The sequence below is a fragment of the Parasteatoda tepidariorum genome, chromosome 7 (assembly GCF_043381705.1).
Source record: "Parasteatoda tepidariorum isolate YZ-2023 chromosome 7, CAS_Ptep_4.0, whole genome shotgun sequence".
NCBI classification, from domain to species: domain Eukaryota; kingdom Metazoa; phylum Arthropoda; class Arachnida; order Araneae; family Theridiidae; genus Parasteatoda; species Parasteatoda tepidariorum.
Window position 1 is genome coordinate 7,813,409 of NC_092210.1, and position 13,703 is coordinate 7,827,111.

The 13,703-nt window shown below is 28.0% G+C and overlaps 1 protein-coding gene across 1 annotated transcript in view; it reads right to left on the reverse strand.

Moving 5' to 3' along the window:
• The window catches only part of LOC107437796 (DNA mismatch repair protein Msh3), a 45,343-nt gene that overhangs the window by 4,467 nt on the left and 27,173 nt on the right, over positions 1 to 13,703 (reverse strand). The window contains exons 10-17 of the mRNA XM_043040836.2: positions 13,250 to 13,437; positions 12,589 to 12,757; positions 12,326 to 12,390; positions 10,919 to 11,035; positions 7,555 to 7,662; positions 5,138 to 5,252; positions 2,557 to 2,711; positions 978 to 1,164 (exon numbers count right to left, since the gene is read on the reverse strand). Of these exons, the coding sequence (XP_042896770.1) occupies positions 978 to 1,164; positions 2,557 to 2,711; positions 5,138 to 5,252; positions 7,555 to 7,662; positions 10,919 to 11,035; positions 12,326 to 12,390; positions 12,589 to 12,757; positions 13,250 to 13,437 (1,104 nt within the window). The remainder of the gene's footprint in view (positions 1 to 977; positions 1,165 to 2,556; positions 2,712 to 5,137; positions 5,253 to 7,554; positions 7,663 to 10,918; positions 11,036 to 12,325; positions 12,391 to 12,588; positions 12,758 to 13,249; positions 13,438 to 13,703) is intronic.

Here is a 13,703-nt window from a genome sequence, read left to right on the forward strand (position 1 = left end):
ACTGGTTAAATCCATTCATTTTGTCTGAGTATTTCACTTGAAATGCAAACAAAAAGGGAAAGGGATTTTACTGCCTCCTCTAAAAGTTAAGTGGCTTCGAAAATCAATTCAAGGTCATTTCCACCATAAAATGCCTTAACAAGTTTGAAATATTTTGGTAAATAGGGAAAGTGAATTGCAAAGAAAAGTTCGTAAAATAGAAAATTTACTTCGCTATTTGGAAGCTATTTTACGAAGAAATTTCCAAAATGTTCTTGGTTCCTGGAGAAAAAAAATAGCAAAATAGAGAAATTCATAAAATAGAAGTTTGTTAAAGAGAAGTCCGACTGTACTTTTGATTATCTTAGTGTAATATTTTTTATTAATTGTTAAATAAGTTCTTTGTTTTAAAATATTTACAAAAAATGAAAACATTTTAAAAATATAATAAATGTAAATAATGTGTAAATAAGGGAAACAAAATTTCATTTATAACTACTAATTGTAATAAATGAATCAAAAACTGAGAATCGGATTTTTTAGAATTAGCATAATTTTATTTAAAAAAAAGGACTTTCAGTTATTTTAAACCAGATTGACTCCATTTTTGAGTATTCTTTGAATTTTCTCTAATTTTTCCAAGGTTACAAAACTTTCCGATTTTTGATATTGCTACAAAATTGTTCACAAGCTCAGTAAGAGGCAGCATTTTCTACCTAAGGGATCCTTTTCTACTTAAGGAATCCATTTCTACTTAATGGATCCTCTTCTACTCAAAGCAGCCTTTTCTACTTAAGGGATCCTTTTTCTACTTAAAGGATTCTTTCTAATAATTTTTCCTAAAGCAATGCAAACACTTAGCATGGTTTAAATGAGGTGTCTCTTGAAGGCCCATAATAATGAGATGATTTACTTAAGAAAAGATCAGTCTTACAAAATACATATCAAATCTGCATGAAAATATGTAATCAAAAATAATTTTATTAACAAAAAATTACGTCAATAATTAGATGCTTTAAGGCAGAATATGCAACTGCTGTTCCATCATTTGTACTAGTACCTCTACCTAATTCATCAAGAACTACAAAAGATTTGGAAGTAGCACAGCACAAGATTTCCGAAGCTTCACACATTTCTACCATAAAAGTACTTTTTCTGTTGATAAGGTCATCATCAGCTCCCATTCTGAAACATAAGGATAAAATTGCAGTAAGTTTATGCTTTATCTGCAATGATTTTAAATTGAAACTTCAAATAACTATACACTGGAAATAAGATTATGCACAAAAATTGGGATCAAATCTTAATCATATAAACAAAATCTGCAGAACATAGAGTTTCGTTTTTTTAAACATCAACTTTCATGATCAATTTCAGCCCCATGGAAGAGTTGTGGCAACACAGCGACATTGTTGCAGAATGTTACCGAGTTATTGCAGAAATATTTTTCTTTTGGGAAGTAACAAAGTTTGGTTATTTTTTCTGCAGAAATTTTCTAAAGATTTATCTTCTCTTCAGAATTATATTCAAAATATGCCTTTCTCGCGCATCAGAGTGGAATAATGAGAAATAAAGAATAATAATAAAGTAAACAACTTGGTTTTCTTTTCTGCAGAAATTTTTGTTCAAATACTTTTTATGCAGTTATTACTATTGATTTCCACATAGTTTTTAAAATCCGATATTTTTTATACAATATTATTTATTACAACAACTGAATCTCAAAATGGAAACACGTATTTAGTAACCCTTTTCATCATCCGGATTCGTGTGATTTCGTCGTCTATCTTTTTTTCGGCAGTTACTGCAACGGATTTCACGATTTTTTTTTAAATGTGATGATGATTTACAAAATACGAAAAAGGGAGTGAATAATCAGTGTGTTTTTCCCTACAAAATGCGAGAATATCGTCTATAATATTAGAATAAAAAAATATTACATATTTTTTTAAAAAATTATTTTATTTGATCTGAATTTTTTTCCTTTGAAGTTGACTCTTCTGTTGCTTTGAATTAGTAACAGGTATATTTGTTATTTTTAAAAGTATCTTTCAGAAAGATATTAGTATTAGAAAGGTATGTTGCAGAAAGCTAAAAAAAAAAATCCTCCACAGGGAATCTCAGGAAAATAGTGCATAAAAAAAACATACAACGGAAGCCTTGGTGGTCAAACTAAATTTATGCTAATGAATGAAGTTAACTATCAGATTCCTTTTAGCTAACCTTTTTCTTTGCTGTACTCAATTTTGAAGCAGAATTTTTTTTATTCATGCATACCCTAACCTTCTAAATAATTTCACTCATACATCTGTGGGGACAGTAATTATCGGCAATATCAATATTCATGTATGAAAAGGTACCCCAACATAGAATCGTGTTAACATGTCTTATATACTAGTGAATTGGAATTGTATTTTTCTAGTGGTAGATACACTACACATCCAAGTAAGATTAAGCAATAACTAGATGATTATCTCATTTTAAAAAAAAATAGAGAATACAATAAAAAATTACCAATGATTATTAATAAGATCATAATATTTTATTAAAAATTATTGATTAAAAGTGCTGAATTACCTTACATATATATTATCAAAAATAGGAACTGTTGCGGAATCAGCAGGAACATAACAGCCAATGTGTGCCATCAGAGCGATTAAAGCAGTTTGGCGCACATATGTACTCTTTCCACCCATGTTCGGACCAGTAACAATTACACAATTATTAGCGCACTGAAAAGAAATAATCAAAACAAATAATTATTGATGAATTAAAAAATTTCTACTAGATAAAATGTACATATTGCACTTTTTTTCTGAAATTTTTTTCAAGGATATACATTTTGTTTACTTTAATCAACAATTTAAGTGCATTCAATGAAGGCTATAAACACAGTGTTTCACATGGGTTAAACTAATTCTTGATAAGATGATAAGTAAAAATAGAAAATATTTGTTTTTACGCATTTAAACAAACACTTAAAGAATTATGGTTAAGTTAATTTTTTATTTAGCTTTATTTCTTGATAACTTAATTGGTTCACAATTTGATTTCCTTTTCACTATTTACTAGCAGATTGTAAAAAAAAAGTGCAAAATTTTCTGACTTGATAAATAAAACAAATGTTAACAGGATAATATTTTAGGGGTGATTGTGACACCAAGTGACAATTTTATGGGCAAAAACTCGATAACAAGACATCAATTTTCACATTTAAAGTAATTTTTTGAACAACGATTTATAATTAAATTACCTACCAATAAAGAATACCGCACTTTTATAGTAATTTAAGAAAAAAAACATAGTTTTTACAAGAATAGCGATATTGGATTTTAGCATAGCGTAAATATGAATCGCGATATTGGATTTTAAGAATGCGCAAATACAAATAGCGATATTGGGTTTAAAAATGTTAAATAGTTTAAATGTAAAATAGTTTTGCGATCAAAGAAGTGAAGGGATGCATGAGCAATGTTTACATTAGTTCATACGTAAGTAACTGGGTTGCCACAGAAAAAAATGGACAAAATAAATGCTTTTAGTAGACTAAAGCATGAAAAAAGCTGCCTAAATAAGAAAATTTTTTTTTAAAAATAAAATGACTAAAATTTTATTTAATGACTTAGTTGTCATATACCATGATTCATTTACTGGCAAATATAATAATTTTTATATAAACGTTAGTGTTCTAGCACTAAATTTTTATATTAAAAAAATTTGTATATTTGCAGAAAATTAAACACTTTTAATTACTAGAATTCATTAAAAAAATTCGTTTTTATTAAAAAAAAGCATACTTTTTCTAAAAAAATTTAGCACCTTTTTAAAAATTTAGCAATAACCTTTGAAAAGGCGATCAAGAAACAAAATAGACTTACAATGGAATCTGAGCAAATTGAGTGCATTAAAGAGTGATGATTCAAATTTGCAATTCAAAATTTTCAACTTATTTTACTTCAGTTTGTTTAGAAGCTCCAGCGGACTGCAGGATGTTAAGCCAATTTATGCTAAAAACATAGCTAGGATTACAGAAAAGTTTCACAATAGTCTCATTTTCCTGAAAATAGTTGCTTGTTAGCCTTTACAAGCAAAAAAAGTTGCCATAGTCACCTCTGGCCAAAAATACTTGCTAATAGTCGCCTGTGGCAACCCTGTTTTGTCCCAACAAAACAGTAAAAAAAAAATCCCAACATAATACCCCACTATCTGATGTTACTTTAAGATGTGGCATAATTTAAATATAATCAAACTGAAATGTAAAACTTTTCGTAAATACAGAGCAAACAAACAAACAAAAAAAAAAAAAAAAAAAGAAAAANAAAAAAAAAGAGAAAAAGTTTCCTGTTTTAGAATGCTTATGGGGAGTTTCATCTTATTTCTGCTGTCCTATTTTATAATGCTAGGACAATTTTATTTAATTATTGACACTTTTAATTTTATACGTTTAACTTGTAAAAAGTACCTGAAAATAACCGAATAAAAAACTTTATGACTCTTTTTTGAAGACTACGCCATCACACACAGTAACAATTGTTTGCAAATAATATGCTATTTTCATAACTATACTATGAGTTTGCAACAGTTATTCCTGACTGTTAGGTCAAGTTTAGCCAATGTCATCTGTGTTAATTCGGAAAATGGTTCAAAAAGTATAAAGAAAGCCACAATTTTGAGAAGATGAAAAAAACTTGTTTTCAATATTTAAAAATACAAACACTGTATCTCATAAAATGTGCAAAAAATTGAGAATCCTTCATTCATTTTGGTAATTTTCCTCAAGGTGGAAAAATATAATCTTCAAAAAAGTTTAATAACTTTTAAATTATTTATCAATTTAAAAGCAGCTATTTGTCCATTCTGAAGGACAGATAATTCTTTACATCAAAGCTGCATAGATAGTTTAAAATCATAGCTTTGCCCGAAATGTAGGACATTTATGCTTTTCTTCCCCTTGGCAAAAGAGTCCTGTAAAACACTGTTTAGGCAGTAAAAATAATTTAAAAGTTTGACCATAAACATTTGTGTTCTTCTATTTGTTAAAAAAGGAAATTCTGTGGCTTATTTGTACAATTTGACAGGCATATGATAGAAAACTAAACTAAAAGAAATTATTTTCTCACTGACAGAATAGTTATTTTTTTATGTAAATTAGACTTACATTCATAAGGATGTCATTGGCAACAAATTGCTTCTCTTCAATAAGTTTTGTCAATACTGGATGACGACCTTGAACAACACTGAATATTCTATTGTCAGTTTCAGAAAGGTGAGGCCTATTATGCAAATATTTCAATAAATCTTATTAGAGCAAATTTTTATAACTTATTAAAAAAGGAACACAATATATTTTTTAGAGCAATAAGACTCCCTTTTACATCCCCCCCCCCACAAAAAAAACTTGAGAGAAACTAGCAAAATTTTTGGCCAATGGTGACCAGTTATGACCAACTTATGGCCAATCCAACTGCATAGTATATCTATATGTAACATAAAAAGCTTCAATTAATCTTTTTATGTTAGTTTCTTTGCTATAAAACAACTCCTATTTTACTACTAATTATTCATTCAAATCGAGCTGCTTTCTCACACTTTTAAAAGCCACATCCTGTTTCTAAATCTATTTTTGGCCCAAGTATGTATAAATTTAAATAAAGACATTTTTTCCTTTAAAATTCGTGAGAATCACTTGAACTATTTCTTAAACCAATAGTCATATCTAAGATTTCCCTCTTTTCCCTAAATACAGAGATTTTTGGATTTTTTGCAAGATTTTCCCTACCAGAAAGACTGATTGCTCATGAAGTAAAATACACTTCTCGTTCGCCACTCATCAAAGAATGACCTAATAAAAATTGCTTTCTTTCATTAAAATTCTGTGTCTGTTTTCCTGCTCGGTCCGACTGCATCATTTTACATATATATAAGTAAAAAATATTTTTTTTAACGAAAAGAAGAAAAATTATTCATGATTAATATTTTTATTAAAAAAGCCTTAAAAAATATTGAAAATGTATAATCTCTGCGGTTGCACACTTGAAATATATTGATCTTGGGGGTCAGAAATCCAAATTCATCCAACAAGAAGTATGTTTATTCAGAAACGGTTANCCCCCCCCCCACAAAAAAAACTTGAGAGAAACTAGCAAAATTTTTGGCCAATGGTGACCAGTTATGACCAACTTATGGCCAATCCAACTGCATAGTATATCTATATGTAACATAAAAAGCTTCAATTAATCTTTTTATGTTAGTTTCTTTGCTATAAAACAACTCCTATTTTATTACTAATTATTTATTCAAATCGAGCTGCTTTCTCACACTTTTAAAAGCCACATCCTGTTTCTAAATCTATTTTTGGCCCAAGTATGCATAAATTTAAATAAAGACATTTTTTCCTTTAAAATTCGCGAGAATCACTTGAACTATTTCTTAAACCAATAGTCATATCTAAGATTTCCCTCTTTTCCCTAAATACAGAGATTTTTGGATTTTTTGCAAGATTTTCCCTACCAGAAAGACTGATTGCTCATGAAGTAAAATACACTTCTTGTTCACCACTCATCAAAGAATGACCTAATAAAAGTTACTTTCTTTCATTAAAATCCTGTGTCTGTTTTCCTGCTCAGTCTGACTGCATCATTTTACATATATATATTTAAAAAGAAAATTTGAAGAAGAAAAATTATTAGTAAATAAAATACACAAAAGTATCACAAAAATAAATAAATTAAAAAGCAAAAAAACAAAATGAGGAAAAGATATAATCACGTCAAAAGCTTACGGGATTATATTTGTAAAAAAGAGTACTTTCTAATATTGTATTTATATAGCCAAAGCAAAATATATAAAAATAATAGCGTGAGTATATTTTCAAGTTTTTTAATTTTGTTTTAAATATTTTTTAAAAATATTTCATTTTTAAAAATTATTTTTTTCTTTTTAATAATATTTATATATTCTTTCCATGTTTTCTCGATATTTTTTAACTTATTTCATACCCCTTATTAACATTGCCCATATTTCTATGTTTAATAAAAATTCTGAAAATTCTTTTTTACACAGATATAGAATGACACTTTTAAACAAGCTTATTTAGAAAGTTCCCCTTCATATACAACTGTTTTCCTAAATAACAAGAGTAAAAACAATGTCTTTTTTTGGCATTAAAAGCAATTGGTGAAAGAACATCTTTGGGTATTAAAGACACTGTTTGTTACAAAAATCTAAAAACCTCATTATAAATAAGTAATATGTTTCATATAACTACATCTTTCATATTTATTATATTCATCATTTAATTAAAATTCAATTTTTTTCATTATATTTTCCTTTTGAAAGGAAGAATAAAAATTTTATTTTACCAATGAAAAAAAGGAAACAAGTAAACACTAAATAATAATTTATTAAACAGTTTACATATGAATAAAAATTTATAAGTAAAGAAAAATTAAATCAGTAAGGAATTTAATTAACAAAACTGAAATATTAATTATTTTTCAGTTGTGGAAAAAACATCTAAGACAAAGTTTCACAAGTTAAAAAAAAGCAGTTTAAATAAATAAGTTGGAAAAATACCTGCAAAATTTTTCTTCTCTTGACACTTGAGCAAAGCTTAGGTAGCAATCCAGTTCAGCTAAATATGATATAGCCCTTTTGTACTTGTAAAAATTCTTTCCAAACTCACTGTGCATATAAAAAAAACCCCAAAATTCTTAAGGCAAAAAATGTTGTTAAATATTCAAATAATGTCAAAAAAATCAATCAGTGATTAGATAAACTTATAAGTCAATAGTGATTTGTAAAATGAAAGAGGATGTCGTCACCTTTGACATTCCTGACTTTTATATTTGATTATCAAGTGTCTGTCCAGGGCAAATTTACTACCAGCGGTACCTTCACAAATTCAACTTAAGGAAAAACGATAGTTTCAAAATTTCTTTTTTAAAAAAGCAAGTTCTAAAATCCTCTCCCCCTGGCCTTCTAAAATTTTGTTGTTGTATCCCAGTAAAAAAAATAAACCTGGAGTTAATTACGCATTTCAATTAGCAATGGAACCCACCCATGCTTTGCTATTATGACTTAGTAGAAGAATTTGCTTCCCACACAGTTTGTAAGAAGAGCGCTTTTCTTCCCCATGTCCGGATGAAAACATGCCGGGATCCTGAAATGCCATGAGAGAAAATGAGCGCCAGCCCCTCTGTTTCTTATATGAAGTGGAAGAAAAAGTGCTAGTACCATGCTAACCCTGTTCTAGTTGCAATCTATGGAAAAAAGAAGCTTTTCTGCCAGCTGTCTTCTATGAATAGGTATCACGTGCTTGGTCAGATAGTGCGGTGTGGTAAGGCTAACAGGTCGCTTATGCCTTGTTATAGCAATCATTTTTTTCTTCCTGCAGATTGTTTTAAAATTAAATGGTGAGGCTATCTTTCCGTAAAGTTTACAGGAAGTCGAAATTCTAACTATTATTTTAGACTTATTCTAATAGACCTTTATTTTTTTAATGAAACATTTTTTACTCAGTGAAACTTTTTCAGTATGACCTCGTCGAAAATGTTCTCATAATGAGGATAACTTTCAGTGCTAGTACTGTTAAATGTATGTTTCTTTTAAATTCAAGTTGTAATTTAATTACGGATAATAATTTTTATGGACTTTTAAATTTGGATACAATTTTAAGTCCAAAGTTTTACAATGGCAAAATTGTTTTTGAACATATGGGGAAAATATAAATAGAAATTTACCAGTCATAAATGATTGTTATTTGTAGTGACAATTTTTGAAAATATTTTCATATTTTAGGGTTGATTTGTAAACATAATTTTCAATTTTCATAAATTATATCTAAATTTTCACAAAATAGGTACCTCTTAAAAAAAACCCCTACAGATCCATGCATTGTAATACTCAGTTTCATATGTTGATTGCTTCTATACAATATTACAGCATATATAACAACAAGTACACAAACCAGGGTTGCCACTCAAATGTGGAAAAAAATTATCTGTTTTCCCTGTGCATATTGTACACAATATATTAAGGGAAACACAATCACTGTGCTCTTGCATGAGCTGTATTGGGCTAATTATACTAGATATAATTGCTGAAAAAACTTAAGGAAAAAGGAACAGCTGAACATATTTAAAATAAATAATCCTATAGTAAATTAACTAGTTTAGTATAGCTGAAATATCATCCGTAAAAGTTAAATAGATTGTACTTTGAGTGGTTCCTTTTTTTTTAAAAGACGAAAATAAGAAACAAAATTCCCTGTATTTTTGCGGGAAAAACAGGAAAAAAGGAACAGCTGAACATACTTAAAACAAATGTTGCTATAGTAAACTAACTAGTTTAATATAGCTGAAGTATCATCCTTAAATATTCCATAGATTGCACTTAGAGTGGTTATTATTTTTTAAAAGACCAAAATAAGAAACAAAATTCCCTGTATTTTCCCAGTTTCTAAAGAAATACTAAAAAATCTCTGAATTTTTCCTGTTATTTTAGGTGATTTTTAAATTCCCTGTATTTTTCAGGTTTTCCTTGTGGAGTGGCAACCCAGCATATAAACAAAATGAATGACTCAAAAGTTTTAAACAATTTAAAAAATCAATAATATATATGGAAGATAGAAATGTACAGTTCGCAAAAGAAAAAAAATGAGCACCCTGAATAATTTTTGATTTAATGATTGGATTTTCAGAAACTAGAACTCTATCTTATCCACTTGAGTGCTTAACCTTAAATATGATAATTAACAGGGTGGCCACTCAAATCAGATTTCAAATTTCCCTGATTTTTCCAGATAAAAATCTTAAAATTTCCAGGTTTTTCTTTCTTTTTTCTTATAAAGTATAGGATGTGTACAAGAAAAGTGTCTATATTATAAAATATTTTATTCAAAATGTTATTTTTTTAACGTATCTTCTTGAAAAAAAAAATTTATTTTGACAATTTGGCAAGATTTTTTATTTATTTTTTAATGTTTTGGTACAAAATTTTGAATCAAAAATCATACATTGACAAACATAAGAAAAAATAAAATATTAATATATAGTTGGCTCTTAAAAAACCTTTTTTTAAAGTTAGAATATGTTATAAAATATTAAAATGAAATAGAAAAAATTAGCATTAATGCAACAATTGTAATGATTTGTCAACAAACATTGCTGTTAGTGATTGTAAAAAAATGTGTGATTGGTTGGTTTGCTGAGAAAAAATAATTCACAGATTTCTTTGAATGGGAGTAGAAAAGCCTTCTGAAAAAGAGTGCGACATAAAATCTTTTATTATTAAATTATAACCAACTAATTTTTGGAGAATTTTATAAAGTTAAAAATACAAAAACATTTTGTCAAAATAGAAAAAAAAATTACCACCAAAGCATCGGAACAAACTTGAGCCATAAATGGATTCAGACCATGAAAGAATTTAAAAACAGAAGCTAATGTCCTAATCCCTTTTTCCACCAGAATCTTTCCTAAATTGCACAGTCCCATAGCCGTCAAAGATTTCTACATTCGTTTAGCAACCGTGGGAGAATTTTATGTGACATTCTAGTTTAACAGAGCTGTAATGGGGCAAATTTTGATGCAAGCAAAGTATAGCTAAGTTGATGATATTTCAACTGTTTGGAGATACATTTCTGTTTAAAAAAATGGGTATAATGGATGAAATAATTTAAATTAAGAAAATTAGTAAATAATTTCAATTAGTGAAATTAAAAAAATTATCAAAGAAAAAAATTCCAGCTTTTTCTTAAAATTCCCTGATTTTTCCAGGCTTTTATCCAAATTTCCCTGATGTTTCCAGGTTTTTTCCAGTATAAAAAAATTCCCTGATAATTCCAGGTTTTCCAGGTGGGTGGCCACCCTGATGAATTAATGTAGACAATGTTTTTAAATTATGAAATCTGACACAACTAACTAAGCACATTACTTACTTTAGATATTTACACCAGGCTTCATTTGCATGCATGAACAAGAGCTCATTTTGTTGATCTAGTTGCTTGCAGTATTTAATGATTTCTGGAGAACGAAAGCGAGAAACCTGCTTTGTCCTTAAAAGGAAGAAGTCCATTTACAAAATTATATATAAAAAAAAAACAAAAAAAACCAAGGAGTTTTTAAAAAACTTCCTTAGTTCAATGTTAGAATTCTTCTGAAAAATGAAATCTAAAATATATTCACACAAGAGGTCATGAATTAATGTTTAAGCAAACAAAAAACAGCTATGCAATCAAAATGTGACAGATCAACAATCAGGAAGGAAGAATTAAAAACATCAAGACATATTAGTTTGCAGGAAAAAACATAAAGATTTAATGCCAATAATGAGAAACACATTCAAGCTTTAACAGGTACATAAACAGATTTCGGCTTATTTTCCAGACTCAAAAGTGATTTGTCACATTTCCTTATCTAGGTTGGGCCCAAGCCTTTTTCAAGAATCTTCTTCTAGGTTACTCTTTTGTTTGCTATGGTCATCCACTGTCAGGATGGTGAAATCCCTATCTAGGCAGTCAACCTACCTGAGGTTGGGTCAACCCCTAGCTCTTATGCCAACGGTCTTATCCTAGAATATTTGTTGTGTTGATCGTACATTGTTCATTCTAACAAGGTGTCTAGCCCATTTTATTCTTCAGCTTTTTATATTTTTGATGACGCTAGGTTCTTTAAAAGCACAATAAAGTTCTAGATTTGAGCATCTGTGCTAAACGCTATCAATTTGCACTCTGCCAACTATAGCTCAATGAATCTAGCGGTATTATCATTCTTTTGTGTCACTGTCCAAGTTTCTGATGAGTAAAAGAGCATGAATCTAATAAAACATTTATAAATTTCTAGTTTTTTATTTTTCCTTTCATAAGGTTTGATTTTATGTATTTCATTAATCTGTAAAAACATCGACTGACTTTGATGCTTTGTATTGAGATTTTCTCCTTTTTGTAACCAGTGGCTTAAGTTTTAGTATTAATTTTTGATTTTGGCTTACTATTATGCATAAAAAATATTGATCATTACCATTAGAATTAAAAATATATAATATTTTAAAAAGATTTAATTTTTTTGAAAAAAATATTGGAGTTTTAGGCACCTCAAATTCAAATTAATTAATTTTTTCTGATTGTTTGGATATTTAATTTAAATTCCCTTTCTTTGGACTGCCACCACCTTGATAAGTGTTTTTGTTTTTATCTGTCTGAATTAACAATTACCAACCCTTGACATGATAATTTCCTTTAAAAAAATCATTCTGGAAATGGATTCTAAAAAAAAAAAACATATTAAGAATGGTCATTACAAAACACATCATATCGTTACAAAGAAAACTAAGAAAAATAACTTACGCACTAACTTTTATCCAATCTTTTGGGACACGGCTCAAATTACTATTAGGAACTTCAATTAAAAACTGTCAAAAGAATTAAATAAATTAGCCACTGTATTGCAAAGAAGAAAAAAAAACTCAATATAATTTATACTTTGAAATCAAAATTCAAATTTGCAAATTGAAAGAGAAAAAAAAAATTATGAAAAAACTATGCAATGGACCAAAACATTTATAATATATTTTAATCTTAAAATTAATTTTTCAGAAATTTGAACAAACCTTTTGCCCAGCAACTGTGGCATATTTAATGCTTATCAGTCTTAAGGTTTTACATATATCAGGTTTCAACTCATTTAACTTGTCTTCCAAATTGGAAATTTCATCTTTACATCTTTCCAACTCAGGAAACATAGATAAGTCACGAAAGATTTTGGTTTTGTCACCAGTCCTATGAAAATGAAATAATTTTGTTATACACAAATGAATAAAAGAAATTCCTAAATAAAAAGTAATTGGGTTTACATTTCGTTTACTTGTTTTAATAAACAAAGTTAAATAAATAATTTCGTTTTTAAGAAATTTATTTCTTCCACAACGGTGGAGGGAACAAGAAAAAAATTATAGAAAACTAAACTTGGATAATACAATTGTTTAATAATATTACAAGAATAGATTAACTTTAAACAAGTAAAATTAAGCATAATTCGAGAATGTTAAAATTTTTTCCTTTCGTTTGAATTATTAACTGCACATAAGCTGAAAGTACATAAAACGCATAATATAAGATAAAAACACACACACAAAAAAGGAATTCAAAATAAAAGAAGAAAAAATTATTACAAGTTTAAGAAAAATGAAGGACAATATTACAAAAATTATTTGTAAGTATATGACCATTGATCCCTTATCTGCAAAACAAATAATGATAATAAAATCTTACTTTGCTGCTTCAGGATCTATATTTAGCAAATACTTTTCCACATCACTCAACAAACGTGTGATATCAGAGAGAATATGCTTAATTCGAGGTACTTTGATTTCACTCTTTATTTTATCAGATATAGAACTGAGCTCCATGTAAATTTTTGTAAGAGCTTCAGTAAGCTTCAGAAAGTCACAACATGAGCACTACAGAAAAGAAATTACAAAAACGAGTTCAGAATATTTGGAAGAGACAAAATTAATTATATATTACTGAACATTTTAAGTCAGAAAAAGATTATTTAAATAATATCAAATAATATCGAAGTATTTAGATATTCAAAACAGGAAAGAAACTATGATAAAATAAACAACTATGCAGAAACTAAATCATAATAACAGCAACAAAATAGTAAAAAAAAACGAGTAGCAGAATTAGACATTCAAATTTGAGAAAAAAATTTCAATAACAA